Source organism: Doryrhamphus excisus, chromosome 3, assembly GCF_030265055.1.
Source record: "Doryrhamphus excisus isolate RoL2022-K1 chromosome 3, RoL_Dexc_1.0, whole genome shotgun sequence".
NCBI lineage: Eukaryota > Metazoa > Chordata > Actinopteri > Syngnathiformes > Syngnathidae > Doryrhamphus > Doryrhamphus excisus.
The window spans coordinates 2,727,987-2,755,579 of record NC_080468.1 but is presented as its reverse complement, the minus strand read 5'-3'; the positions used below and the strand labels follow the sequence as shown (position 1 = coordinate 2,755,579).

The window sequence follows — 27,593 nt, the reverse complement described above, 5'->3', positions numbered from 1 at the left end:
CCCAATTACAGAATTGTAAGCTAGCTCAAACTATTTTGTTTTGTCAGGTTATAATGCACAGAAAAGGGAAATAAATATATTGTATGTTAACATTTCACATTAGGATTTGTAATGCTGGTTCCAAAAGACTTTTCCTCGCGTTCATCCGATCACATCAGAACTCAGCCAGGATGCATTCACGGTCTTACAAAACCATGGTTACCCATGGTTTATCGTTTGCATACATGTAGTGTAGTATGTCATCACTCCCGAAGACATTCCACACATAGTGCAATCAAAGCACCCCTGCAGTGCTGTAACATTGTCATGGATTGTGGAGTACATTGAGGAGTACTTTAAGTATTGCTTTACAAGTGATGAAATACTTCATTTGCTGGTGAATTCACATGGAATTGTACCAAACAAACGCACAGTGGAAAGAATTTTGGGGCATCGAAATAATAAAAGGGTTGTGGTTGTTCACAACTGTCGAGGCATTTTGCCAAGTGACGAAGACGACTGTGAAAAAGGCGGCACCTGCGGCACATGCGCAGTTGGTATGTCATAATTTTGACTTTCTTATCTTAAAATTTCGACTTTTTATCTCGTAATTTCGACTTTCTATCTCGTAATTTCGACTTTCTATCTCGTAATTTTGACTTACTATCTCGTAATTTCGACTTTCTATCTCGTAATTTCGACTTTCTATCTCGTAATTTTGACTTACTATCTCGTAATTTCGACTTTCTATCTCGTAATTTCGACTTTTATCTCGTAATTTCGACCTTCTTATCTCGTATTCGGTTTACCATTGGGGTGATTTTTTTTCAGTGGCGGAAACGGGCTTCCATAAAAACTTGCTTTAGATAATGTTTCATGTTTTTCTCACTGGAAGAGGAGACACAATGGCTCTTTTGATGGTAAAGATTGCTGACCCCTGAGTTAGACACATACTGGTTATTGATTCAATTCCATTCAAATTATATATATAGTTTATTTACATTCCCTTACCTTTATCCATGCTGGCGTTAACTTCATGCTAACAGGGTTATGTTGCTTGCTTGTATAGATATGCTCATAAAAAGACACCATGATTATACAGTGTTCATGAAATAAATATGTTATAAATTATGTTTTCATCAGATGCCTTGATGCTGCCACCGCCAAGTCAGGTGAGAATGGAGTCCATCAACATGCGACACACTCTCAGCTGGCGACCCCTGCAGGTGTATTGCAGTACTGCAGTACTCTACTCTGTGCAGTTCCAGGGGTGAGTTGTAGACCGGGGTGTATTTACTCATTTGGGGACTCAAAGCAAACCCTGCCATTGGGGCCCTCCGTGTCCTTGTGCTGCATTGAAAAAAGTTTTTTTTTTTTATTGTAATTTCCATTTTTGCAAAAGGTCTATTATAGTTATCAGCTTTAAGTTGCTAGTTACATAGCAACTTAATAGATACCTCTGTATCTCCCTTAGTGATAAGGTGAGAAGCACTGTCATCCGGGAGAAATACAGGCGTCTGGTCAGGATGCCTCCCGGACTCCCCCCTCGGGAGGTGTTCTGGGCACATCCGACCGGTAGGAGGCCTCGGGTAAGAAACTATGTCTCTCAACTGGCCTAGGAACACCTCGGGATCCGCCGGGATGAGCTGGACGAAGTAGCCGGGGCTTCCCTTATTAGGCTGCTGACCCCCATGACACAACTGCAGATAGGCGGTAGCAGACGGATGGGTGACATTTTTATAGCCATTGTACAGAAGCCATCACACCAATTGACTGTGATTATGATTTTGTTTGGAGTGTTGAGAAAAAAAATATACTTACTGACCGATTCCCATGATTCTGTTAGTAGCTCAACATTAGTTCTGGTCCAAAGATAACTCTCTTCATCATTCCTTGACGTGGACAAAGCTTGTATGACACACAAGGTGATCAACTGACATCTCTGGTGATGTGGTGTCCCAAATAATACATACTCCCAAGGCTTTCCAGCTTGTCTTTGCTGATATGAGCTTACAATATTTTTGCATAACCTTTGACTCACTTAAAGTACAATACACTAGTACCATACACCAGTACCATACACTAGTACCATACACCATACACTAGTACCATACACCAGTACCATACACTCTACACTAGTACCATACACCATACACCAGTACCATACACCATACACTAGTACCATACACCCTACACTAGTACCATACACCATACACTAGTACCATACACTAGTACCATACACTCTACACTAGTACCATACACCAGGACCATACACCAGTTCTTCCTTTTATTGAATTGCAGGTTAATACTACATTATTTCTTATGGGCTACTTGTGATTACTCACTTGATAGATTACTTGGCAAAATAGTTCTGTACTTATTTTGAGACACTTAGACTGACTTACTCATACGATTACTGAATCACTAAGCATGGCTGTTGTCCTCCAGTGAGTTTGAGCTGACGATCCTGGATGGGACATGGCTGGACGTCTCAGAGTGCCAGAATATTCCACAAGCTCACTGTGACTTGACCTTAGACCTGGGTTCCGACTCGGACTACAACATCCGCGTCCGAGCAGAGTGCCAGTCACGGATGTCACCGTGGACCCAGCTCAGCCCGCCTTTCAACAGGAAGGACAGTAAGACCAAAGCCCACTCTGAGAGACAATGTAACGAGGCCTCATGTTGCCATGGTTACAGTAATGCATGTTGGAAGAAGGCCTCCTGTGCTACATAGGATGCTACAAGATGTAAGATATTTGTTTATGTTGTGTTTACAGCTGTACTGACGGAGCCCCACATGGTGGTTTCTGCAGCAGGCCACGCCCTCCTGATGACCTTTGACGAGACCCCGCCCACAGCATCCATCAGTGTGATGGTGTGGAAGCAGGGCGACGAGGCCCAGGTGAGATCGGCTTCTCTACCACACATTAGGACTGTCTGAACGTGTGTACTTCTCCTTGCGTCATCAGATGTACATCTACAACATCTCAGCAGAGGAGACAGTTCTACACGTGGCCGCCCTGCAGGACGGGGAGGTGTACTGCATCAGAGCTTGGATGGTTTTGGAGCCGCGGATCCAAAGTGGCAGCACCGAAATTCACTGTGTGCCCATAAAAGGTTCATCAGCACTGTGACAATCATCTATTTTCTATACCACTTGTACTCGTTAGGGTCATGGGGAAGCAGGAACCTACCCCAGCTGATTTACAAGAGGCAGGGCACATCCTAGACTGGTCCCCGGCTAATCACAGGGCACATATAGACAAACAACAATTCACACCGAGGGCCCCGTCTGACAAACATCCATCCATTTTCTATACCACTTGTCTGGGAAAAGACAAGGGTCTAAGTATCACAAAAGTATGCTTCCTAGACAAATCATGAGGTGCACCTGCTAAGGACATCAGAGATGGAGGTGTTCCTAATATTTTGACAAGGTAACCAAAATATTCCTGTAGCGCAGTGCTTCTCTAATAGTGGGGTGGGACCCCTTCGGGAGTGCGGTGAACTTTTGGTGTGGCTTTAGAGTGAGTACTTTCATTGTTAGTACAGACCTGCCAACATGTACACATTTATCTTACTCAGCATGCAATATGAACACGCTTGTACAGTATGCTTCACAACATTTTACTGGTTTTGAGTTCAGTCTGCACAGTACAGGTAAATAAATACTGTAGATATGATTGGTTTCTCAGTAGTATTTCAAATCAGTGTGGCGCAAAAACATTTTTGTAAAATAACTGAGAACCACGACTGTAGGGTTCCAATGAGCCCATGTACTTAATGAAGTGACCAATGAGCGCATCCGTGACTTGATTGCCTGCTGTCTGCAGGTGCTCCCGTTCCCTGGAAGAGTCCCACCACTGTGGTGGTCACACTGCTTGTGATGGCGTCTGTCCTCTTTGCTGTCTTCTGGGCCTTAATCCACTGCCACCTCCGCGCCAACTGCCAGTGCCTCCACAAGGAGGTGCACAAGGAGGCACTGCCACGCTCTCTGGTCAGTTTGATTATGTATACTTTCACGCTCTACAACATAAATCTTCTGGTCTTAAAGATTCTGGTGCCAGCGGATCACATTTGACCTTTAAAACATGCTCAGTTGGGATGAAGTAGACTCACAATCAGAACCACATATTTTGACTTTCAGTTGAGCAGTAAACTATCCAAGGACATGTGTACTTAATGTGTCCACTGACTAGTTAACGACATGACTGACAGCTGCATGTAATTCGTCTCACCCACAGAGACCCGACTGGCATGTGGAAGCTGCCTTGAGCACGTACCCGACAGAGGTGTGTGCACATGTGCATCTGGTGCACAGTGGCAAACAGGGCCGCTTCAAACCAGTACCACTCCGATGAGACCCTTAATGACGTTTACTTTTATGAAGAAATTAGGCTTATTTTTGGCTTGATATGAACCTTGTCTCATACGTTCTTGAGATGTTGATGGGTATTTCTGGGTATTGCTCTGACACCAAACACAGACCAACTGGACTGAGAGGTATTATTCCTGAGCAGCTTCAGACTCTCTACATGCAGTAGAGATATGTAAAGTTAGTTAATTTGGGAATCATCTCAACATTCATGTGTTCATAAAAGCAAAAGAGTCTTGGGTGGATTTCAGGCAGAACCAATGTTTATTTGTGTGAAGGAATGTGGGTCCAACCCGATGTAAATGGCTCTGCAGCCAAAGTGCACTTTAGTAGCGGGGTAGTAAGTGGATGGGTCGACTTGGACTTTCAAAGTTAAGCCACTAGAACCTTCTCATTTTGACCTTTTTGGCCCAAACAACAACAAAAATACAAGTCACTCAAACATAAAAATAAATTAAACATTTTTAAAAAATTGTTTGACCTATTATTATCTTTTGTGAGGAGAACCAGAACCTTGGTTCTGACAGTCCTATCACATTTTGAGGAAGAAGTTCTACAATGACCTGTCTGTCTGCATATGTCAAGCCACTCTGGCCCAAGGTGGGCGGAGCTTATGACACCAACAATACCATGCTATGAGGTGTAACAGAAGGATTTTAGTGTAGTGCTCGTCTTCCTGTATCACCAGGAAGTGATCTTGGACCTTCGAGAACAAATAATAACAATGGAATGCAGCAGGAATTTGGGCCGCTCGCTGTCAGAATCCCAGGTCCAGTTGGATCTTGTGCTCGAAGATGGCGATGAGGAGCATGATGCCGAAACCCAACAAGATTCCGGCGTTCTGCAGCAGGAAGAAGCCGCAGTGACTGAAACCGTGATCGCCCGCATCATTATGCAACATCTCTGGAACCTGAAGAGACAAGGGGGAAAAAAAAAGACCTCAAATGTTGACAACATCACACCACTTGGGGTGACACTACACGTCTTATCTACATAGCAGCTGGCAGTGAAGGCGTGCACGTGCGTGAGCACGGGAGTGTGAAGAGGCCAGCTGGCGATGGCGAAAAGTCACCTGCAGCTGACCGACTCACCATGTCCACCAGCGCCACATACATGAAGAGCCCTGCGGTTAGGGCGAAGATCCACATGGAGATGTTCTCTGCATAATGTCCGATCAAGATACCCGTCACCATGCCAAAGTACGCCATCATGGCCGACAGCACATTGTACAGGATGGCCTGACGCACCGTCATTCCCGCTTTCAGCAGCACCGCAAAGTCACCTGGGAGAACCGTCAAGCCGTTAATCAAAGTGGCCAGCATCCTATCTTCCCCTTGCCAGACTCCTTCTGCTGACCTCCACACCTGAGATGATGAAACTCACCCAACTCGTGAGGCAGTTCATGACAAAAAACCGCCACAGATGTGCTGAGGCCGCTGGATAGCCCCTCGCTGAATGCCGCGCCTGCCGAACAACATGAACACCTTTTTTTTAATATATAAAATTAATTAGTTAATTAACCTTTATTTATTCAGGTAAGGGAATAGAAGAGATTCTCAAAGAGTCATAAACAGTCAGAAGCTCACCGATGGCCAGGCCGTCGCTGAAGTTGTGCAAGCCATCGCCCATGATGACCATCCAGGCCAGTGTGGCCACGCCCGCCTCTTGGAAGTGGTGCTCAGAGTACGAGTGGGCGTGGCTGTGAGGGTGGTGGTTCTGGGAGTGGTGGTGGTGCAGGATGTGGTGGTAGTCATGGTGATGGTGGTGCAAGCTGTCGGCCTGGCCCACCGTGTCGTGGAAGTGGGAGTGGCATTTGTTCTCGCAGTCATCGGCCGTGTAACCATGCGCTGCCGCTGACGACACCTGCAGCATCACCTGTTCCTCCTCCGCCACTCCGTCGTCCTCCGTGTCTGCACGATCGGCGAAAACGCCGCCACCATTGGTCTCCATGTCTGTTGGGGGACGAGATGAGCGGTTGAATCCACTTCCTGATTAAGAAGCGGGTCAACGTGGTCATCACATGATTTCACCTTGGCCTGTCTGCATGTTGTCATCGTCCAGAGCCAGCTGCTTCTCCAGGTCCGCCTTGTGGTTCTGTTTCTTCTGCGTCTGCACACAGCAAACACGCATGTGTGTGTGTGTGTGTGTGTGTGTGTGTCTCAGCACATCACCATGACAATGAGAAATGTCCCACTGACCTTCTGTTTCTTATCCTTGTACATTTTTCCCAGCGTGAGGAAGTGTTCAATGAGAAACATGAAGTAGACACCGCCAAGAGCTGTTAGACCTTTCCACACAGTGTCCAGGTCTTCTCCATGTGCATGCTTCAGCCCGGAATGTTGGTGCTGGTGTCCGCCCTGAGACTAGAACACAAGAGCAGGGTTGCCCACATGAAGTAAAAAAAAACAGAAAAAAGATGGCAACTGGTGAACACTCACGTGAGGGATGAGGTGCAGGAATGCATCGCCGCTGAGGGTGCCGACAGCCAGCGCCACCAGGAAGCTGAGAAGGAACTTGAAGAAGACCCTGTTCATGAGCGGGATGAGGACGACACCCAGCAGTGATAGAAGGCTGATGATGCTAATGGACACAAAGCCGCCGAGCCACGCTGCCACACGCAAAACACTCGGGTTAGCAGGGTGTGCTTACGCCACATTGCACTCACAAGCTCACCTATTGTGATGTCCTTGGCGCTGAGATCGCGTCCATGATGCGTCGGGTCTGACGAGGAAACAAACATTTGTCAGGTGGCGCCGCCTCAAGGCGCACATGCTGAAACTCACCGCTGCCTTCGTGCAGAACGCAGGCACCAGCGTCTATCTGGTGGAGGAGGGCGGGGCAGAGGTATGTGAAGTCGGCCAGGGTCACGCCCCCCTCCTGGCCCATCCCGTGTGAGGAGAGGATGTTGGAGGCGTTCAGACACTGACGACGAGACAACCACACATAAACTTGTTGTTATGGTGACTGACAGCTGGGAAGCTAATGTGACCTGTGGATGCACGCACCTCGACATCCTGGTCCACGTGGCCATGGCTGTGGACATCTTCATGATCATGATGGTCATGGCCGTGGTCATCTTCATGATCATGATGGCCATGGCCGTGGTCATCTTCATGATCATGATGGCCGTGGTCATCAATGTGATCATGCGTGTGGCCATCATGATCATGATCATGGCCATCACCATCTATGTGATCGTGATCATTTGAGTGGCTTCCTGTTGCGTGTGTCTGACGTCTGGTGAGTTGATCTTCAGAGGCGTTGCTGACAAACTGTGAGTCGGCATCCGCCTTCTGAGCTTTGTCTGTGCTCCGCCTCTGACGCTCTCTGGGGCTGTCAGAGGGTTTGTGTGATGCGCCGTGGTCATGATCGTGGTCATGGTGATGATGGCGGTGTTGCACAGTCACGCTCCTCACACGGTCCAAGCCCACACTCTGGAGGAGGCGCTTCAGGCCCGCCAGGGAGATGGTCCCGTTTTGTCCATACCTAAAACATGGCTCGACATGTGACTCAGTGGAACAGAGACTAAAGGGGGATATGATGTGGAGCAAGTTTTGTGGGTTAGCGAGGTGTGTTGAGTAAAAAGCTAGTCTTGCTTGTTCAATAAAGGTCTTTCAAAGTAGCTGATTCGCTAGCATTCTTTTTGGATACGATTAGCTTTAAAATGTAAAAAAAACCCTGCATGTTAAGTATTTATTTTAATTAATCAACTTTTTCATTTCCGGCTTTGTGCCAAGTGTGCGTTCACATAAACGTGGGAGTTTGATTATGTGTAATTAACTTACCTTCAATATCTAAAACGCCATGCCTTTGTAAAAGTTTTGGGTCATAAAGGTTACATTTCTCCACTTCAAAAATTCAATTAATTAAACAGTGCCACTTTCACATCCCATTTTAAGCTAAAAGCCGGAACATAACCTGTTCCTGGTTACCATGGCGATACAGTATGAATGTGCTCACCTATTGAACAGAGCCTCCAGGTGTCGTTTTTGGTTCTGCTCCGCTCTCTGCACATCCACCCCAGCCGAGAGAACGTAAACCGAGGACGTGCTGCATTCTGAAGCGACCGTCCTGTCTCCAGCCAACAAGGACACGGTGAGGAGGAACGTCAGGACCGCTATGACCCGCCACGAGAACATCTCTGCAGCACAGCAGGGAGCATTTCACATGAAGAGTGAGCGAACATTTTCACAGTTCTTCAGTTTTTTAAACATGGTTGTCATTCTGTACCTAATTTGCGACGTCTTCGTGAAATACTCGAAGTGGAGGTGACTACATTTATAGTATGATTATGGTTGATTATGGTTGATTATTAGATTATGGTTGAAGTATGCTAACTTCCTCGGTGAGCTACAGTAGCTCATTTAGCATGGTGCTAGCGCCAGTGTTTAACGACCACGGCACTTCACAGCAGGGGGTCCGCGGGCCGTCGCTGGGCCTACCTCATATTTGCCAGCAAATGACAACAAAATCCAAATTTTGTACATCTGGAGGGCAGTCTGGCTATCAAACGTCAAACACGCTCCCGCCGTCAGCATATAAACACAAGCACGTTGTTTTCTGCGCTCGGCACCAGCTCGGTGCCGTGTGCACAAAGGCGCTCAACCCGGAAACGAGCCGCCCTCGCCGCCATGTTTCGTCTGAGGCTGGCAATGCGGTCCGAAACTAGCTTTCAGAATAGAGCAACTGGCTTACCTGCGAAATAGGCGCTGCGTTCGGACGTCTCTGTCGATTCGTGCCTCTGCTTGGCGTCTCTCGGTCCAAAGTATTTCGATAACTGCTCAGATCTTTGTTGCCTGCGGGAAATGGAAGAGACAGTGGAGAATGAAGGGGGCGGTGCCAATTGAAGGGTCGCGTTGTGATTGGCTGACATTAATATCAACCACTTCAGTGGAGTCAGTGTGTCTTTACACATTGTGTACATGTCTATACACATTTTTAAAGCGGTCCATATTTTATCCCACACCGGACTTGCCTGTCACATGACGGTAGCTCTCTTTTGAAGTAGCTGTCAGATTGTGGTAACTCACTATGTGCACTCTTTCAGCTTAAAATGGCCTATGAAAGTGCAGCTGTTTCACTGGTGAACTAATTCCGATGTGGCGTCAACATTTATTGAGAGCCTGCGAAGCCCCTGAGAGGACACAGACATAAGAAATATTATACATCTATATGCAAGATGCAAGATTTTAGCAGAAAACCAGGAATATTAATAATTAGGCCAACGTTTGCAAACGTATATGTCACAGTAGTCCTTGCGTGAGTACTCAGTCTTCTTATATTACAATATTTGCTGAAGGAATAAGCACTCTGAGGCATCAATCATCTGGAGGAAAACACTTTTTAATTATAACAAGGAAATAATTGTCACAAAATAAAAAAGTTCGCCAACATCAACACTGCCATCGACGTCAACACTACCATCTAGTGGTCACAACGAGATACAGCATGAAAACAACATTGACTTGATTTTGTTTGTTTGTTTTCCGGCTTTTTCCTGATTACTGAGTCGCCACAGCGGATCTTTTTGATCTGCATACTGATTTCAAAGATGAAAAAGACAGTTGTTGAACCAGTTTATTTTTTTTATATTAAAAGTTAGCTAACGTTGAGCGTTGATAATTGAAAAGACTAGTCGAGTAATTATCAGTATTAACTTGTGTATTTACAGGCTCAGTATTATTCTGTCAGCTGTCCACCCTCGCTCTATTGGTGGCGACAGTGTTGCTTATAGCAGTCATAATCTTTTTTTTTAACTCCTCATAACTCCTCATGGTTATTATTATTATTTGCTCATCTTGTGTAAAATATACCGCTTGGATTACTTCATTTTGCATGGAAGTCAAATAATTTGAGCGATAAGCCCCCTTTAATGTAAAGTGCACTGAGCACAAAGCCGAGAATCGAACTTGATTAAGTTAGTTGAGAACTGCTGTTACCATAGCATTTTGCTTTGTGTGTTTGGAATTTAGCACAAGGCTTAGGTTGGTTGAGCCACTTTCCCAGAATACCCCCCTATAGTTGAAAATAAAAACACCTGAGGACGATGACAGTCACAGCTTTAGTTTCCCACCAGCTGGAGCTCAACGTTAATGTCTAACTAGGTTGAGCTTATCCTAAAAGGCAAACACATTTAGCCCAGAAACACAACTTCTATAAATAACATTTCAATCACCTGTGACAGAGGGCAACATTGTAAAATACAAATGATAAAAATGTTCAATTGATATGATTTACTGATGTTAGAAAAAATACTTTTCCACCTGAATAAGGGAGAGTGATTACATCTGTACAAGTGCTCTCTATCCTCCTTGGTTAGAAAGACACAATATACGACTTGAATGACACATTCATACATGACACACACACACACACACACACACACACACACACACAGTAAAGTTGTGAGACATCCAGTATCTCCCACTCAGACTCTTTATCCAAACGCCTCACACACACTGTCCGGTTGAAGGACAAGTCTCCAATCCTGTGAGTGAAAGCAGGTGTTGCTAACTTTGTCTGAAGAAGCCAACAAAAACATCAGCAGGGGCGTGGAGAAGAAGGCTATAATAGAAAGACAAATATACAAATCGAGAAGAATTGGCTAACAGGGCTTTTGTTCACTATATATCTTCCAACAATCCACTGGCATTGTAATTGTTTTGGATTCACTCCTATAGAAGATTATTTTCATGGTTTCGTAGTATTATTTTGACAGCTGTTAGAATAAAAGAAGCCAGGTGGGACTTGCCCTGAAAAAAGGGTTGGTCCCAACATGAATCAGCTTCTATAGACCTGATCAAAATATTAAAACCAGTTGAAAAATAGCCAGAATTTACATTTTCTACATTTGCATCTTAATGAGGTTTTAAGTAGAGCTACAACGTGCAAAAGCAAGAAGGGGGAATGTGACAAAAAGCACTTTGAAATTAATTTATTGAAAACAATTCAACTGAAATAAGCTGTTCAAAAGTGTAAGACCATAACTCAAAACATTACAAAAAACTCTCCAAACCAGAAGAAAAAGTCGGACTCAGTAATAAGTAGCTCCACCCTTCTTGTTAATCACTTCAAAAATGGATTTGGGTATTGCTTGATGCGAGTGTTTCCAGGAGGCTATTGGGAACATTGGTCCAAGTGGTGAAGATGGCTTCACTGAGGGCTTCAACTATCTGGAACTGATGGACATTTTTATAAACTTCCCTTGCCATCCATCCCCAAATGTTCAATCAAGGGAACATACAGGATGGTCCAAAAGAGTGATGTTCTTCTCCCTGAAGAAGTCCTTGGTCAAGCCAGAATTGTGCTGTTGAAAAAAAACAGCTACATCGGCACATAACCAAATGCCGTTTGACGACCCTGCACCACCTGAAGCTCAAGCATTCTACTGAATGAAAAAGCACCCCAGTGCTCTACTGCACCGGGTATAAAACATCTCAGGTGGATCTCCTTGTCATGTCAGTAATGTTGGAAGCCATCTGGACCGTCAAGGTTACATTTTTTGGGTCTACAACTTGAATTTATTGTTCTGTAATGCTCAGAATCTTTTCAAAAATGTCGAATGACTGTCTTACTGCGTCCAACCTCAGCAGCAACGGCAGAATGCCCCATGTTTGATGCTCCCTGGCAAAATCTAAATGGCGTTTTTTTGGTGTTTGAAACCCTTTTCCCGCCTGATGGTTATTGCGCTGCAGTCTGCACCAGTAAGGGCCTTCAGCCAATAGTATCCTCCGACTCAGCGCAGGTGGAATTTTTGGGGTCTATGTGATGGAAATCTTACATTTTAGCATGAGATCAATCGATTTGAACAAATACAGTATTTCAGCTAATGTGCTAATTAAGGTCAGACTGATTTCCTAGCTAAACAACCTATGCTGTGTTGTGACTATCTGCTTGTGACCTGAGCCCCTCTGTCTCCAAAACAAGTTTCACCTACAGCGTTTCCATGTCAACAGGTTCTGATTAACCCGCATAAGTCCTTGCCCCCTGATAAAGTCCTGATAATGTTTATACAACTATGTTTCTGTCCTGTCGTTTGGGGGAACACTTGCGGACGCTCAACTGTCTCTTTCAACTCTTCTGTTCTGTCCTGTTCCGCAGAATAAATACCCATAAAAGACAGACTTCTTGTTGAGCAACATTTCCTCTCTCCACCAGTGCTAACAGAAATTTCCCACGACAGTCTACCGCCTCAATTTTTTTTTCCCGTAATCCTCAGGGTCATTAAAAAAAATGTAGAGTGACTGTCTTAGCAGTAATGGCACGCTGCCAGAGGCCTTGCTTATGCAGCTCGACCACGTTCAAGAAGAGAAAGCTTCTTAGCTTTAGCCATCAGGAGGGCATGACCGTGTGAATGCCTGACAGAAAATGAGAATTTTGAACAGATTTTGGCTTTTATATGCCGTGGCTTTAAACCTTTGATCAGGTGAAAAATAACCTATTTCAGTTTATTATTATTATTAAATATTAAATATTCAGAGAACCCGTTTTAGGCTGCCACACAACTCACACTGTACTTGATCCCTTTGGCTCCTTATGAGTGGTGAGGTAATTGGATTGCATTTTTGGACTGTGCCCATCCATCCATCCATCCAGCCATCAGTCCTGAGATAAATCCAAATAAATGTTACCAGACCTGACTGGAGAATCTCACTGGACGCCCACCCAGACACGGGATGGTCCTTGGCCCGAATGAAGGTTGTTACTGGTGCCAATGCAGTCCGATAGCCATCAGATGGCATCTGTTAAGGAATGGTTTTCAGTAGGGGGGGCAACCGATCAGATCAGTATGAGCCGATTTCCATGAAAAATCACTAAATCTGCATGTGTCAGTTCATTCCTTTCAACGCCGTTGTGCCAGGGGGGCAGCCTCAACAAGAAGGACGCTACACGCCTGGACAAACTGGCGAGGAATGTAGGCTCTGTCATTGGCACCGAGCCGGACAGCCTGACATCTGTGGCAGAGCAAAGGACACATCATGGACAACCAGCATCATCCAATGCACAGCATCATCATGGTTGTCTGTGTAGCATTATAGAGTGCGCATACAGGGAGCAGCTTACCTGCATGCATGCAAATTACAAGTATTATTATTATGCTTATTTTACAGCCCTTTTGTATTGACTCCAGTAGCTACACACAATAACCAGCACAGAAAGCTTTCTAGATCTTCCAGAATCTGCACCTATTCAGATGTATTTATTTGGATTTCGTACTTCCCATGAAAACAGTCTGTTTTGATTTATTCCACCAGTGGCCCCGTCCAGGCACGCCCACTCCACTGTGGTCGGTCAGAAGGACCTCCGGTAGCTGCCGAAACCAACTTTATAGTAGTTGATAAACGGTATAAAATCCATAAAAATAGGGATTTTCTTGGGTGTGACTTCAGTTATTATGCTGTTAATCTGATTTTCTACCACTCCCAATTTATCCCGTGCAGCATACTTCCTCAATTAGTAGCTGCCGAAACCAACTTTATAGGAGTTGATAAAAATGGCAATTTCTCTTTTTAAAATGTCTGCTTTTAAAATACAGCCATATGTGTTGGATGTCAGGAACTAGTGGACGGACCGGAACCCAAAATGCAAAATGTTTATTAACATAAGGTGTCCCCATAGGGTAAATTACAAATAAACACAAACACACCAAAGAGAGCAGTCCAATGAAAACCAAAACAAAGTAGTGAAAAGGCTACTGGAAAAACAGGCTAATCCCAAGCTAATTGGGTTCAGGTGTGTAGGAGGAGACCACCTGCTGCCACTCACAACACACAAGACCATGACATTGGATCCCGATACTGATCTCGAAGTCGAGGCTGGACAGTCCGAACTTTCTCAAGAAAAGAAGCTACTTCAAGATGTCGCTCAATGGTAACGAGCTTTAGCATTTTAGCGTTTTCTACAGCATCAGTAACATGTAATGTGGCTATTACATTTTTTTTGAGGGACTACCAGTGTTTAAAATCCTTAGCTAGACCATTTGATTGTGCCGGGAAATGGCTATTAGCAACTCCAGACTCGGTGAGCTTGTACCGTATTTTCCGGACTATAAGTCGCACTTTTTCATAGGTTGGCTGTTCCCGCGACATATAAATGAAAAAACTGTTTATGCTACATAGACACTGGACACCTTTTCTGTTTATGTTTATTTTTTGTGTAGCTGAATAACTATTGTGTTAGCATATCTTACACCTATTCAACCTGTTCTCTATTCTTTTATTGTTAGAACTTTCCATCCAAGAGGACGTAATGTCTGATTTGGTCAAGTAGTTTTGAAAATAAATTACCCGCAAAAAATGCGACTTATACTCCCGTGTGACTTATGTATGTTTTTTTCTACCTTTTTATGCATTTTGGCCTTGTGCGGCTTACACTCCGGAGCGACTTATAGTACCAGAAAATACGGTAATTTGAATCCTGCTCCGTGTATGCACACTTTATAATGCTACACAGACAACCACTTTGTTCCATGACTTACACAAAATAAACACAGTTAGGACACAGATGAATTTGTACTTACTGCTTGCTCTTCATTCCAAAAACATGCTAGGTTAATTAGCGACTCCAAATTGTCCATAGGTATGAATGTGAGTGTGAATGGTTGTTTGTCTATGTGTGCCCTGTGATTGGCTGGCAACCAGTCCAGGGTGTACCCGGCCTCTCGCCCAAAAACAGCTGGGGTAGGCTCCAGCACTCCCCACAACCTTTGTGAGGATAAGCGGTAGAAAATGAATGAATGAATGCTGGTAAGGAATCAGGAACTCCAACCACTTGTTTTGCTCATTAGGAATTGTCACTCAAGAAATTCATCTATGATGTTCACAACACATTCCAGGCCTTCAATCATCTATGCAATAGCCCTCTGACCCAGATGAAATAACGGAAGTATTTTCCATTTGGCATAGGGAAAAAGCTTCCTCCACAGTAAGTCCATAAAATAGGGATTTTCTTGGGTGTGACTTCAGTTATCATGCTGTTAACCTGCTGTTAATCTGCTTATCTACCACTCCCAATTTCTCCGTGCAACGTAAGTCCTCAATTAGTCTGTCCCTGACCGCCACTCGGATACTCCTGGGAACACACACGACGGTGTAACGGTGTGATCAATCTATATGCGGTACTCTTGTTATCTGCTCCTGTTGTAGCTGGAACATCTTGTGTGATTTCAAACTGAGTGCTATACGTTTGCTATACGCAAGTTATTTTGCCCAGCTGCGCTATCTTCTGTCCCAAAAACAACAACACATTTTCCTCGCTTTTCAGAATCAGAATCAGAATCAGAATCAGAATCAGAATCAGAATCAGAATCAGAATCAGAAAAGGTTTATTGCCATGTATGATCAAACACATACTAGGAATTTGTTTTGGTGTAGTAGGTGCATACACATCTATTAAAAAAGAATGAGAATACAAAATATGAAATACAAAATATGAAAATACAAAATATACAGAATAACAGTATAAATATATGTACACAGTCTGTTTTTGTTTGTTATTCCGGAAGTGCAGTCTGATTGTTTTCCTAAGAGTCCAAACTGAGCGTTAATGTAACGTATACAATGAAAGTGTCAAAGTGTCAAAGTGGCAGGATGAGGCAGAGGTGGGGTGTGAAGAGTGTCAGGTGGGGTTCATGTGGGCTTTTCCTTCTGACATCATCGCCGTTGTTTATTTTCAGGATTTGTATCCATTTTTCTTCAGCACTTTATATTTGTTCAGTTGACTGAATATTTATATCAGTTCAATCTAATGCTACTCCACATAAGTCACCTAGTTGTTACACATTCATATTAAAAGTATGTGTTTGTGCTACTGTATTATTATATATACTATATTATATAAACTGTGTGGACAAGAAGACATAATTGAGCAAATAAATAGCTTAAACAAGACAGATTCTCCTAAGTGGATTGAGAGGAAATCCACCTTCTGTTCTTTATTTCAGTCTGAGTGCACCCCCGGTTCTCCCATCTGAGCCAATTAAAGAATCATCTTCATCAGCTGAGACTCGTTTGTCCGCCAACTGAGCGTCTTCTTATCCTGATCAGCCTGAAAAGAATTTGCTTAATTTTACCTGTCATTTCGTTTTTTGTTAGGGTTTTTTGCCTTCATACTTGGTGCCCGTCACTTGTGTAAACAATAGAAATGGTTATTGTTGTTTTGTTTCAAAGTGACAGATCGGAGTTGAACATTGACTGCTATATCGATAAATAAAAAGACAAAACTAGGCTAATGCTTGATGGTCCAGTTTTGTATTCAGGAGGCAGAACTAACTGAAACAACTTCGTCATGTGCTATTTCATTCTTTCTGAGAATGGCTTCTCGGGCATACAGAACTAAAAATTCAAAATTTTATGTTTTATGTTTTTTTTGTTTTATCAAAAACCTAACACAATTTACACAACCAGACACCCAAACTGTGAAATAAATGCAATTTAAGCATGCAACATTCATTCATTCATTCATTTTCTACCGCTTTTTCCTCACGAGGGTCGCGGGGGTGCTGGAGCCTATCCCAGCTGTCTTCGGGCGAGAGGCGGGGTCGCCAGCCAATCACAGGGCACATATAGACAAACAACCATTCACACTCACATTCATACCTAATTTGGAGTGGCCAATTAACCTAGCATGTTTTTGGAATGTGGGAGGAAACCGGAGTACCCGGAGAAAACCCACGCATGCACGGGGAGAACATGCACACTCCACACAGAGATGGCCGAGGGCGGGGACCGAACCCTGGTCTCCTAGCTGTGAGGTCTGCGCGCTAACCACCAGACCGCCGTGCCGCCGCATGCAACATGAACAGTGATAATGTGGATTAGTGTTAATGTAATGTGTTAATGTGTGGTCTGGTTCTTGTGGCAGGAGGTTCTGGTCCTGATAGACCAAAGGTTCCTGACAGAAGGCAGTGATTGAAAAGGTTTGTGACCAGGGTGGTAGAGGTCGACCACAATATTACCCGCACGAGAAGCACCTTGAGTGCTTGGTCATGTGACTCTTCCAAACCCTGAACAACATGCTTTTAATAGTGCTTACTACCACACGGAAGTGCTAACAATTTAAGCTGTGAGGTTTTTGGCCGGGTGGTACATGTACTGTATTGACCAATTAGCTCATTGAATGTAATTTTGAATGTGAGTCCATGTCAGAATATTGTGTCTTATGCAGAGAAGCGTGTCCAGTGACTGGGAATATTGTCATTCACGCAGGTCACTTTATTGTAAGGACATTGAATGGATCGCAACTGGGCTGCTCAGGTTATCTTAGAAGATGTTTAGCCTCTCAATCAAGCACGCTTCAGCAGTTCACAGTTCATGCTAAAAGACTAAGTGGAACCCACTCTAGCTCTAGCCTAACTCTAGACCAGAACTGTCATATCTAGTCTAAATCATTGGGAAGTCTGCTCAGATAAGACAACCTGAACTGTCCAATTGCGATTGCGGTTCAGTGCAGTTGACAAATGTGTGTTTAAAAATTGAGAACTTGACACTTGAGAAGGGGTCAAGTCATTTTAGTGTTAGCAATTACAAAAAAAACATCCATAGGTATGAATGTGAGTGTGAATGGTTGTTTGTCTATATGTGCCCCGTGATTGGCTGGCCACCAGTCCAGGGTGTACCCCGCCTCTCACCCAAAGACAGCTGGGATAGGCTCCAGCACCCCCGGCGACCCTCGTGAGGAAAAGCGGTAGAAAATGAATGAATGAAGGAATTACAAAAAAAAAACGTTCATAGGTATGAAACCAGGTAGTGAGTGTGAATGGTTGTTTGTCTATATGTGCCCCGTGATTGGCTGGCGACCAGTCCAGGGTGTACCCCGCCTCTCACCCAAAGACAGCTAGGATAGGCTCCAGCACCCCTGTGACCGTCGTGAGGATAAGCGGTAGAAAATGAATGAATGAATGAAGTACAAGTCCTGCGCTCCTTGGAAGGAGAATGAATGGAAACATCTCAGTCCGATGTTCTTTCAATTATTGATTTTCACTGTCCACTTTTGTTTTAGCAGCATACTTGGAACACAACATTTTTGTACAAAATGTCGATTATACTAACTGCTCCAAAAATAAAAGTGAAAGTTAAAAAAGTGCAAGCTGTAACAGGCTTGCACTATATTCCCGCAGACCCAAACAAAACCTATAGAGAAGGAATAACACTTCGGGGCCTATCTGCCTATTGAGGGCCCCTAGTGTAGCTGATGGTCACATGGTTCCAATGGTTCCAAACACTTTGGACCAATGTGGTTGTTCTTGTCCCATGATTTTAGATTCGGTGTGAGTTACGGGAAAGACGTCATAACGGCCATGTTGATGGTGAAGAACGTTTCATTCATTCATTTTCTACCGCTTATCCTCACAAAGGTCACGGGGGTGCTGGAGCCTATCCCAGCTGTCTTAGAGCGAGAGGCGAGGTACACTCTGGACTGGTGGCCAGCCAATCACAGGGCACATATAGACAAACAACCATTCACACTCACATTCATACCTATGGACAATTTGGAGTCGCCAATTAACCTAGCATGTTTTCGGAATGTGGGAGGAAACCGGAGTCCCCGGAGAAAACCCACGCATGCACGGGGAGAACATGCAAACTCCACACAGAGATGGCCGAGGGTGGAATTGATCTCGGTGTGGCAATTACCTTAAGATGTACGACGACCTCCCTCCTCGATCCCCTGCAAGATGCCTGGGATTATCTGTGCTTGTCTCTGCTGGGGGCAGCGGAGAAGGCGGGGCATCTACAGATGGTGGTCTGCATGCCACCATCAAGCAACACCCCCCCGCCGCCCCCCCTCCTCAAAACAAAACATACACCACACAATGGCATAATCAGCCTTGCTGGTGCCGAGTCAGCAGGACCGGTGGGACATATGGCGTCTGAATAATCTGAGATTTTGTGGAGAGCTTCAAAGTGGACTGCATGAAGATTAGCCATGAAGATGAAACCTCAGAACATGAAGAAGCTTCTAGTTTGGTCAGCTGCTTCTGGTTTAGACTTTTTCTTTGATGGCAGGATGAATGTAGTAAAACTACTAGTGTGCGTACTTCACTATACATGTACTTTGTGTCAAAATGTACTAGTGTAATGTAGTCGGTATATGGACTGGCCAACATCCTGGAAGTCGGGGTTGTATTTATCGGCCATCTTGCTAGGAGAAGACATTCTAGAAGATGACTGGACCTTCATTGCAAATGTGGATATGATCTGAGAGAACATTTGTCGCCTGACAAATGTGAAAGAGTGTGTAACAAGGCAGTTTGTTGGACAGGTGCACGGTAACCATGGCAACCACACTAACCAGCAAATGTGACACAAGAAGTGTACTGAGAACTGGATCCTGCTGGATCATGGATGTGGGAGCATCCCAGGAGTTATGTTAGACTGGGGTGGGGGGGCCGGGGAAGGGGGGGGGGGGTGAATCCATCAAGTGTTTAACAATTGACACGGCCCTGGTGGGAGTGGCGCTGGGGGCGAATTTGTCTTCCAGTCACGTGAGCAGCGTGTCTGCTCCTCCTGGTCTTTGTTGTGGTGTCAGACACCTCCTCCTCATCCAGCTCCTCCACCGGCCGGAGGAAGAGATTTCATCCCGCAGGAAGGACACACAAGCCGGCTGAGGACAGCAAGGATGCTTCCACGCAGCCTCCGCCGTGCTTCCTGAAGGTGCCTCCATCTTCCTCCCCCCCCTTACCTTCCTCCATGATGGCGTCAGGCACCGTGCTCCGGTGCCTCGTGTCCGCGTGCGTGTTGTGGCTGCTGCTCGACGTGCCCGAGGCGCGTGCGTCCTACCAACCTCAGGGCGGAGAATGCAAAAACAAAGACTGTGCTGCAGGTAAGATGACGGTGACGGTATCGGTAACGATGACGATGACGATGCATGGATGGAATGATGTTCTCACGATGACGCAGCCTCCCGCACTCTTGGCTCGTGCACGCGCGTGGTGTGAATGATTGCCCACTTGATTAGGCACACTTCCATACCAAGGGTGATCGTTGTCAGTTCATACTGTTGTGAAATTGTAATATAAATGTGAGATCCGTTTAAAAATCGCATTGTCGAGTATTGGCATCACCTTGGCGACGCAAGCATCGATTAGTTCCACGTTGATCTTCATCAGACGTGCAACCATCTTTGTGATGTCCTGTGACATCACGTGATTTCTACTAAATGTTTTAACGGTCACTCGGTGCTCAGTAAAACACGCCGATGACCTTTCACCTCTGCTGTGTGCATCCATTGGAGCCATCCCATGACCTTCTAGATGTTTCCATGTGACCCTGCGAGGTGGGTGGGGCCGTGGAGTTGCTAGTATTCACGGTGTCATGTTCACCTGAAGTTTGCTTTTATTCTTACTTCCTGTTGGAGGAGACTCGGGTCATGTGACTATAGGGCTACCGGTGGCCTGCAGGCGTTCAGGTGAGCGCGAGGGCGACGCCCAGCTCTTGTCTTTTTTATCTTGAAAGATTTGACTGTCAACGTTTAGAATGGGGAAAGGGCAGGCGGGGCACTTCCTGTGTGCCGCTGACGGGTCAAAGGTGAGGATGACTTGAAACAAACGTTCTTTCTTCATCTTGTCTTTGTTGTCATTCTCGCTTTCAGCTTCTACTAGCGTTAGACGTGTACCCTGTAACGACTAATATACATTATGTATACTGCTATAAATACTAGTACACATGTAAACATATTTTGTAGCAGTCCAAATGTATTTGCCACCAAGAATAAATCAATGTATGGGAAACCCTGCTCGTACACTGTATACTACTGTAAATACTACTATATATGTACACTGTAAATGCTGTCATACATATACACGTGTTCATCATTCATGCTGGGATGTATTGTTGTCCTTGCTGCAGCCGCCATCGATCACACAGCCATCTTTTCTTTCACAGCTCATAGCACTCTTCTCATTGATCGTCTGCATGCTGCCATTAGCATGCAGCTAGCCTGCTGACCTGCTGAGCGCTGGCAGAATGAACCACGGTGATTAGTTTGACTTCAGTCACTCTTTCTGTGCTTTTCTTCAAAGCAGCTAGATCAGGGGTCGGCAACCTTTATTATGAAAAGAGCCATTTCACCCCCTTGCTCACTAAAGAAAAATAGCCTGGAGCCGCAAAACATAGTATGTTTAAAACAAAATTGGAGGGAATTTGGGGCTATCAAAGTAGTTCAGATAAGAAAAAAACAAGTTGGAGTACTCTTGCTAGTATTATATTAAATATAAACTTACATAAATATATGTGTAAATTACTGTAAACTTACCTGATACCTGAAGTTCCAATGCAGCTGTTTTATATGATCTCTAATTTATTTTTTAGAATTGTCAAATAGCTTTGGGAAAGTATGAAAAGTATTTATAAAGTATTTTCCTTAATGTTTACCTGTGAGAGAGAACTGAATAGCATCCTGTCTGCTCATCCTTGTACTCATCCAATCACCAGTCAGAACTCAGTCAGGATGCATTCATGGACTCACACAAAGTTGGATTTTTTAAAACTCATTACAAAGACATGCTTTTTCCCCACTGTGGTGTTAAAAAATATTCAAGCATTGCAAAGGGAGCCACAACAAAGAGGCTGAAGAGCCACATGCGGCTCTGGAGCCGCGGGTTGCTGACCCCTGAGCTAGATGATAAAGTAGGAGGAATGTAGTCGTTTTGAATGCGACACGATGTAAACATGCTAATATGATAAGTGAGACAAGAGGACCGGGAGGATGTTACTCATCACCTTTTGTGGCGTTTGGGTCACATCTACTGATTTGGGTCGTTTCCCATGTCAGCGTTCAATCAGTGTTTTGGTGACGGCAGTGGAATCATCCCCTGCTGCAGGTATTATTCTTCTAAGACGCTTTTAGAGGAATCCTCGCATTTAATCTTCACATTTATTCCAAATATCCACCTCATCCCGTCTGCTCATCATGCTGAGAGCTCTCGACTAATTGGCTGCAAACTCTCTCCTTCGTGCTGTGTTCAGTTCACTGCATGCCACGCTATAAAACATAGGCACGCGCGCGCACGCCTACGTGCACGCACTGTAGTTGTTGTTTTAAGGCTGTCAATCGGTTAAAATATTTAATCACAATTAATCACAGATAGAAAGAAGTTGTGATTTATAATAAGTGGGGATGTAAATCTCTCTTTGATACACATCTTAATACGTGGGTGAAGCTACGATTAAAAAAACTATATATTTAAAAAACAGAACAATTGTATACAGTGAAAAGTATATGATTCGATTCAATACGATTAAACAGTTACATTAGTTGATGGAGACGGTAATCTTACATGACAAAATAAAGAAGCCAGTTCTACAAAAGTGCCATTTTTACAGTATTTTCAAATGTGTCAAAGGTTCCTAACCACCGTGCAGCGGGAAACGTTCAGACGCATCGGTAAAAAAAACAAAAAAAATAACACTGAAAAAATGTAATGTAAAGGGATATCAATTTTGAAATATGGGCCATTATTTCTTTTTATAAAAACGACTATACGGTTAGAAATCCCAGTTCTTGCATGTTCTATGCTAGCGGCGACTTTTCCCAGTTTCAGATAATGATGCTTGAAGTGAGCTCTGAAAGAAGTTAGGGATGGCTGTGACAACACTACTGATGTTGTGTCAAAATGAGGACTCCAACCAGTAGCTAATTAGCTGCCAGTAGCTCCTAACCACTTTTCAAATAGTTCTCCAAAGTTATTATCAACTACAAAACTAACAAAATTTGAAAGTGGGTTTCGGCAGTACTCCGGAAGTCATCAGGAGCGCTTGGGTTTGTGACCAATCACTGCGCAGTAGGTATACCTGGAGGCGGGTCATGGGTGGTATCAATTAAAACAGACCATTTTTTGAAAACTAGAGAAATGCAGCTTCTGCAGGTGCAGATTCTGGAAGATCTAGAAAGCTTATTGTGTGTAGCTGCGCTATAGGAGTCCACAACTCAATACAAAGGACTGAAAAATGTGCATAATAGGTCCTCTTTAAGTCCATTTTCATCATGGTCACATTAACACAAGCCCCCAAATAGCTGTCCATGGCTATGCCTGCAGCTTGTAACTCAAACTTTAGCTTGCAGTTCAAAGCAAAAAATCAGACGAGAGACTCTGTAACTAAGTGTACACAGTATACTCATTGATGTCGGTAACATGTCGGTGGCACGAGGAAGAGGTCTGTTGGATAACAGAATACACAATCCATCCAAATGTAGGCCCGCCCAGGGATCACACATAATTGTGGGTCCAGCTAAAATGGCATCTTATTGGAGGGCAGCGGCATGTGCGGGGACTGCTGGGGTGCTGGGCACTCGGTGGGTGCACTCAGGGGCTAGGGGGGGTTGACTGGCGGGGTTGGTGGTGTGCTTCAGCAATGTCCTGGGGTTTTGCTGGGGTGTCCGATGTTCCCACTCTTCTTTTGTTGTTTGTCTTATGTAAGATTCTGTGATTATATGTGTGGGAAAAAATCACTTATTGAATTGGTAACTGCTATGGCATGGAGAAGGGGTAGGATTTAATAAGCTTTGCTTCTTCCTGCTCCTTTTCAGACATGTGTAGTAATGAGGTGTTGTGTGTATGCATGTATCTGTATGTGTATATGTGTATATATATATGTATGTAGATATGTGTGTATGTATATGTGTATGTATATGCGTATATATATAAATAGATATTGTAAGTGTATACGTATGTGAGAAAGAATAATGTAACATAGTATGCATGTCTGAAATAAATTAAGAAAGAAAGATGTGTACTGATGCAAGTATTCCATTTGAGATAAGAGATAAGAAGACTTGTGTCCCTTCTTGTTCTTGTTCAGGCGCACCAGAGAAGAAGAGCGACCTGAGGGTGTGTGACGAGACCACGTGCAGATTCGGTGGCGTCTGCAGAGACGACGGCTCTCAGCTCAAGTGTGTGTGTCAGTTCCAGGTCGGTTCTGTCAAGTGTGTGATGCCGCGGGTCCCATTGAATCATATTACCTGAGCTCTCAGTTCATGTCGGACTTCACAGTGCCACAAGAATTACGTCCCCGTGTGCGGCTCCAACGGAGACACGTACCAGAATGAGTGCTACCGCCGCCAGGCATCCTGCAAGCAGCAGAGGCTCATCTCCAGATTGGCGGATGGCCCGTGTTCAGCTGGTGAGTCCTTCAGGTCTCTCACATGTTCTAGAAGTGAAGTGGGAGGTTCTCCAGATTTGGTAATAGCTCTTTGTTGGAGACACAACAATTCAACGTAAAGTTCAGGTTGAAGAACCGTGACTTCCTTGTCTTCATGTCTTCACAGATCCGGGTTCGGGTTCAGGGGATCCAGACGGTGAGTTCTTCTTCTCTTTGTTGTTTTTGTGTCCCCTACAAACATGTCTGCGTGTTCTCAGCAGCTTTTATTGGTCCTCCTCTCAGATGATGAAGGTTCTGGGTCTGAGATCAGCAAGAAGTTCTCCAAGTGCAGCACGTGTAAATACGGAGCAGAATGTGACGAAGACTCTGAAGACGTCTGGTGAGTCCTTTCATCAAACATGAAGACCCACGGTGACACCCATTAGTGTCCAGGGGGGCGTCCGTCTTTGTTTGTTTGTGACATGAGAGTTGACCTCTGACCCCAGGTGCATCTGTAACATCGACTGCAGTGGTCACAACGAGAACCCCGTGTGCGCCACAGACGGCAACTCCTACAACAGTCCGTGTTTGGTGCGTGAAGCTTCCTGCATGAAGCAGGAGCAGATCGACGTGGAACACCTGGGGCGCTGTCGTGGTCTGTCCTTTCAACTCTGACCCCTGACCCCTCCGTCTCTTTGTGCTTTTTTTTTGTTGACTGTATCCCTGAGTGTGTATGTGTGTGTGTGTGTGTGTGTGTGTGTGTGTGTGTGTACTGTATGTATTGTTGTCAGCTGACAAAGACAAAGTGGGGAGGAAGGATGACGGCAGTCCTTTCAAAGTAAATGTCCTGGGTGAGTCCGCGCTGACTTTTCACATGGCTTCAGGTGGCGTCATGTGACACGTGACCATTTTGCAGAAACCAAAGGTTTGGAGCATGGAGACGGCTTCTACGGGGGTGTGGCCATAGCCTGTGGCGACGCCTATGCTGGATTTTGTCTTCATGGACGTTGTGAACTTCACTACAACATCGCCACCTGCAGGTACTCACATGACATGACATTAATAATCAGACCGCATATTGATAAGTGAAGATTCCTTCTTTCTAAAAGGAAGATTTTCTCAGTTAGAGCACAAAACATAGGGGTGCATGTTGCAACCTTTTAATACTTGCAGCTTTTAATACTGCCCGATACTGATCTGAAGTCTACACGAATCGTAGATACTTTTATTGTTAAATTTGTAGTCTACAATGTTAGAAAAGGCTTGATCAAATGATATTACTCAAACAGACAACAATAATCCACAACAGTAGGTATGAGAAAAATGGTATGTATAGTTGTATCCACCATATAGTGGCAGCTGGGAATAATATAGAAAGGTTCGAGGTGCTCAATGAAATGAAAATTCTCACTCACATGGTCAACCTTACAATTGTATGTATTTTGTATATTGTATGTAGTATGTATTTAATTAGGGAAATCAGCTATTTAAGACATGAATAAAACTGTTGCTCTGTCTTGAAATAAATGTGTGGCTATGTGGAGGACAGGAAGTGATGTCAGGGGTTCAGAGTTGAGTTTTCGCCTGGCATAGGTTATGGTGCTTTTATGGTTCACTGAACATTAACATAACGTTACTGACACTGAGGCAAAAGTAGAATATTACAAATCACAATTTGAATGATTCTTTTTAATGACTTATGTTTGCATTTTTGTTAATTTAGTCATTTTTATGCTTGAAAATGCTTAACTTAGGAAGAGAAAGTACTTGCTTACATACGTATATTTTGGACTAATAATAGGTCATTATTAATTAATCCATTTTTGAAAAACTGTGATGGGGTGGAGCTGCAAAATTTGAACCACGATGTGGCTAGGGATGACTACTTGTGTGATTAATGTATAGTCTATATGGATAATGAGAGTTATCTATAGTGTTTTGAAGACATGATATAATTAGTATAATGACAACAATAGAGCAAAATTGTTAAATGAAAGTACCGCATGAACGGCTAGTGCCAGCTAGACAAAATGTGGCAACAAAATGCATAAGGGAGTGATGAAACACAACGGTATCAATTGGTGCAAACGAAAGTCATTGAGGTTTTGACTGGTTTTGGTTGTCATGGCAATACAGGAGAAAGTGTATCCCTTGTTGGCTCAATACGGGTATTGGCAACAGTTTTTGTGATCGTCTTTGAAAAGCGTTTATCTGTTACTGATGATCACATATGAAAATCTGAAATCTAGACTATAATGTGCACGTTTTAATGTGTATATATCAGCCATCACCAGAGATGAAGATGCTGAGGTTCTCATTGGGAGTGACCATGATGGACAGGATCAGGAAGGAGTACATCAGAAGGACATTACATGTTAAAGGCCTTGGAGATAAAGTCAGAGAGGCCAGACTGAGATGGTTGGGACATGTCCAGAGGAGAGATAGTGAATATATTGGTAGAAGGATGCTGCCAGGTAGGAGGCGTAGAGGAAGACCAAAGAGGAGGTTTATGGATGTAGTGAAGGAGGACATGAGGGTAGTTGGTGTGAGAGAGACAGATGCAGAAGACAGGGTTGGATGGAGGATATTGATTTGCTGTGGCGACCCCTGAAGGGAAAAGCCCAAGGAGAAAGATATCAGCCATCACCAAATGGCCTTTTATGGGCCTGCAACCTGCTACATTTAATGAACTATGGTGTGTAATGTACGTGTTTTAATGTGTATATATAATGAACTACTTGTTTAATGTGTATTCATAGCAAACTATAGCGTTTAATATACGTCTTTATGTATGGTCGTGACTTGTAGATGTGAGTCGGGCTACAAAGGCGCTCGCTGTGATGAGCTTCAGCACTTCAACGTCCTCTACGTGGTCCCTAGTGGACAGAAGCTGCATTACGTCCTAATCGCCTCCGTCATCGGTGCCGTGCAGATCGCCATCATCGTTGCTGTGGTGATGTGCATCACCAGGTGAGTTGGACAGTCCGGTCTTATTTGAAAAAGACACCCAAAAATGACCTACGTGTGCGTCCCCTTCAGGAAATGTCCCAAAAACAAGCGTGGGGCTCGCCGCCACAAACACAACGTGGGGGGACACTTCTCATCCTCAGACACAAACTCTCGGATGGTATAACCGCCATCTTTTTTTTTTTTTTTTT

The 27,593-nt window shown here is 44.2% G+C and overlaps 4 protein-coding genes across 19 annotated transcripts in view; 2 read left to right on the top strand and 2 right to left on the bottom strand.

Annotated features, from left to right (window-relative positions):
• Positions 1 to 1,163, bottom strand: part of cldn15la (claudin 15-like a) — a 5,546-nt gene extending 4,383 nt beyond the window's left edge. The window contains exon 1 of the mRNA XM_058066292.1: positions 991 to 1,163. Within this exon, the coding sequence (XP_057922275.1) occupies positions 991 to 1,000 (10 nt within the window). The 5' untranslated portion in view covers positions 1,001 to 1,163. The remainder of the gene's footprint in view (positions 1 to 990) is intronic.
• The window catches only part of crfb16 (cytokine receptor family member B16), a 15,063-nt gene extending 10,233 nt beyond the window's left edge, over positions 1 to 4,830 (top strand). For 13 of the 14 annotated variants that reach the window (XM_058066279.1, XM_058066280.1, XM_058066278.1 and 10 more), the window contains 6 exons: positions 1,123 to 1,249; positions 2,428 to 2,618; positions 2,760 to 2,884; positions 2,952 to 3,099; positions 3,816 to 3,979; positions 4,227 to 4,830. In XM_058066279.1, coding sequence (XP_057922262.1) covers positions 1,123 to 1,249; positions 2,428 to 2,618; positions 2,760 to 2,884; positions 2,952 to 3,099; positions 3,816 to 3,979; positions 4,227 to 4,343 — 872 coding nt within the window. In that variant the 3' untranslated portion in view covers positions 4,344 to 4,830. Of the gene's footprint in view, positions 1 to 136; positions 537 to 1,122; positions 1,250 to 2,427; positions 2,619 to 2,759; positions 2,885 to 2,951; positions 3,100 to 3,815; positions 3,980 to 4,226 lie in introns of those variants that run through there. The other variant, XM_058066289.1, reaches the window with a different exon arrangement.
• slc39a6 (solute carrier family 39 member 6) lies at positions 4,595 to 9,253 on the bottom strand. 2 transcript variants are annotated; one of them, XM_058066268.1, is made up of 12 exons: positions 9,053 to 9,253; positions 8,318 to 8,498; positions 7,363 to 7,843; positions 7,141 to 7,279; positions 7,031 to 7,078; positions 6,796 to 6,965; positions 6,556 to 6,720; positions 6,388 to 6,466; positions 5,944 to 6,309; positions 5,741 to 5,821; positions 5,449 to 5,639; positions 4,595 to 5,267 (listed from the first exon to the last, which is right to left on the bottom strand). In XM_058066268.1, the coding sequence occupies exons 1-12, from the start codon at positions 9,228 to 9,230 to the stop codon at positions 5,115 to 5,117; spliced, it is 2,232 nt and encodes a 743-aa protein (XP_057922251.1). In that variant the 5' UTR covers positions 9,231 to 9,253; the 3' UTR covers positions 4,595 to 5,114. The 2 variants fall into 2 exon arrangements, with proteins under 2 accessions (XP_057922251.1, XP_057922252.1); XM_058066269.1 differs by lacking the exon at positions 9,053 to 9,253 and adding an exon at positions 8,588 to 8,925.
• Positions 8,446 to 27,593, top strand: tmeff1a (transmembrane protein with EGF-like and two follistatin-like domains 1a). Of its 2 annotated transcripts, none has more exons than XM_058066274.1 (10): positions 8,446 to 8,531; positions 24,157 to 24,266; positions 24,348 to 24,477; positions 24,623 to 24,652; positions 24,739 to 24,835; positions 24,942 to 25,090; positions 25,227 to 25,286; positions 25,352 to 25,475; positions 27,244 to 27,405; positions 27,475 to 27,593. In XM_058066274.1, exons 1-10 carry the CDS (start codon positions 8,477 to 8,479, stop codon positions 27,566 to 27,568), a joined length of 1,011 nt encoding a protein of 336 aa, XP_057922257.1. In that variant the 5' UTR covers positions 8,446 to 8,476; the 3' UTR covers positions 27,569 to 27,593. The 2 variants fall into 2 exon arrangements, with proteins under 2 accessions (XP_057922257.1, XP_057922256.1); XM_058066273.1 differs by lacking the exon at positions 8,446 to 8,531 and adding an exon at positions 19,814 to 20,179.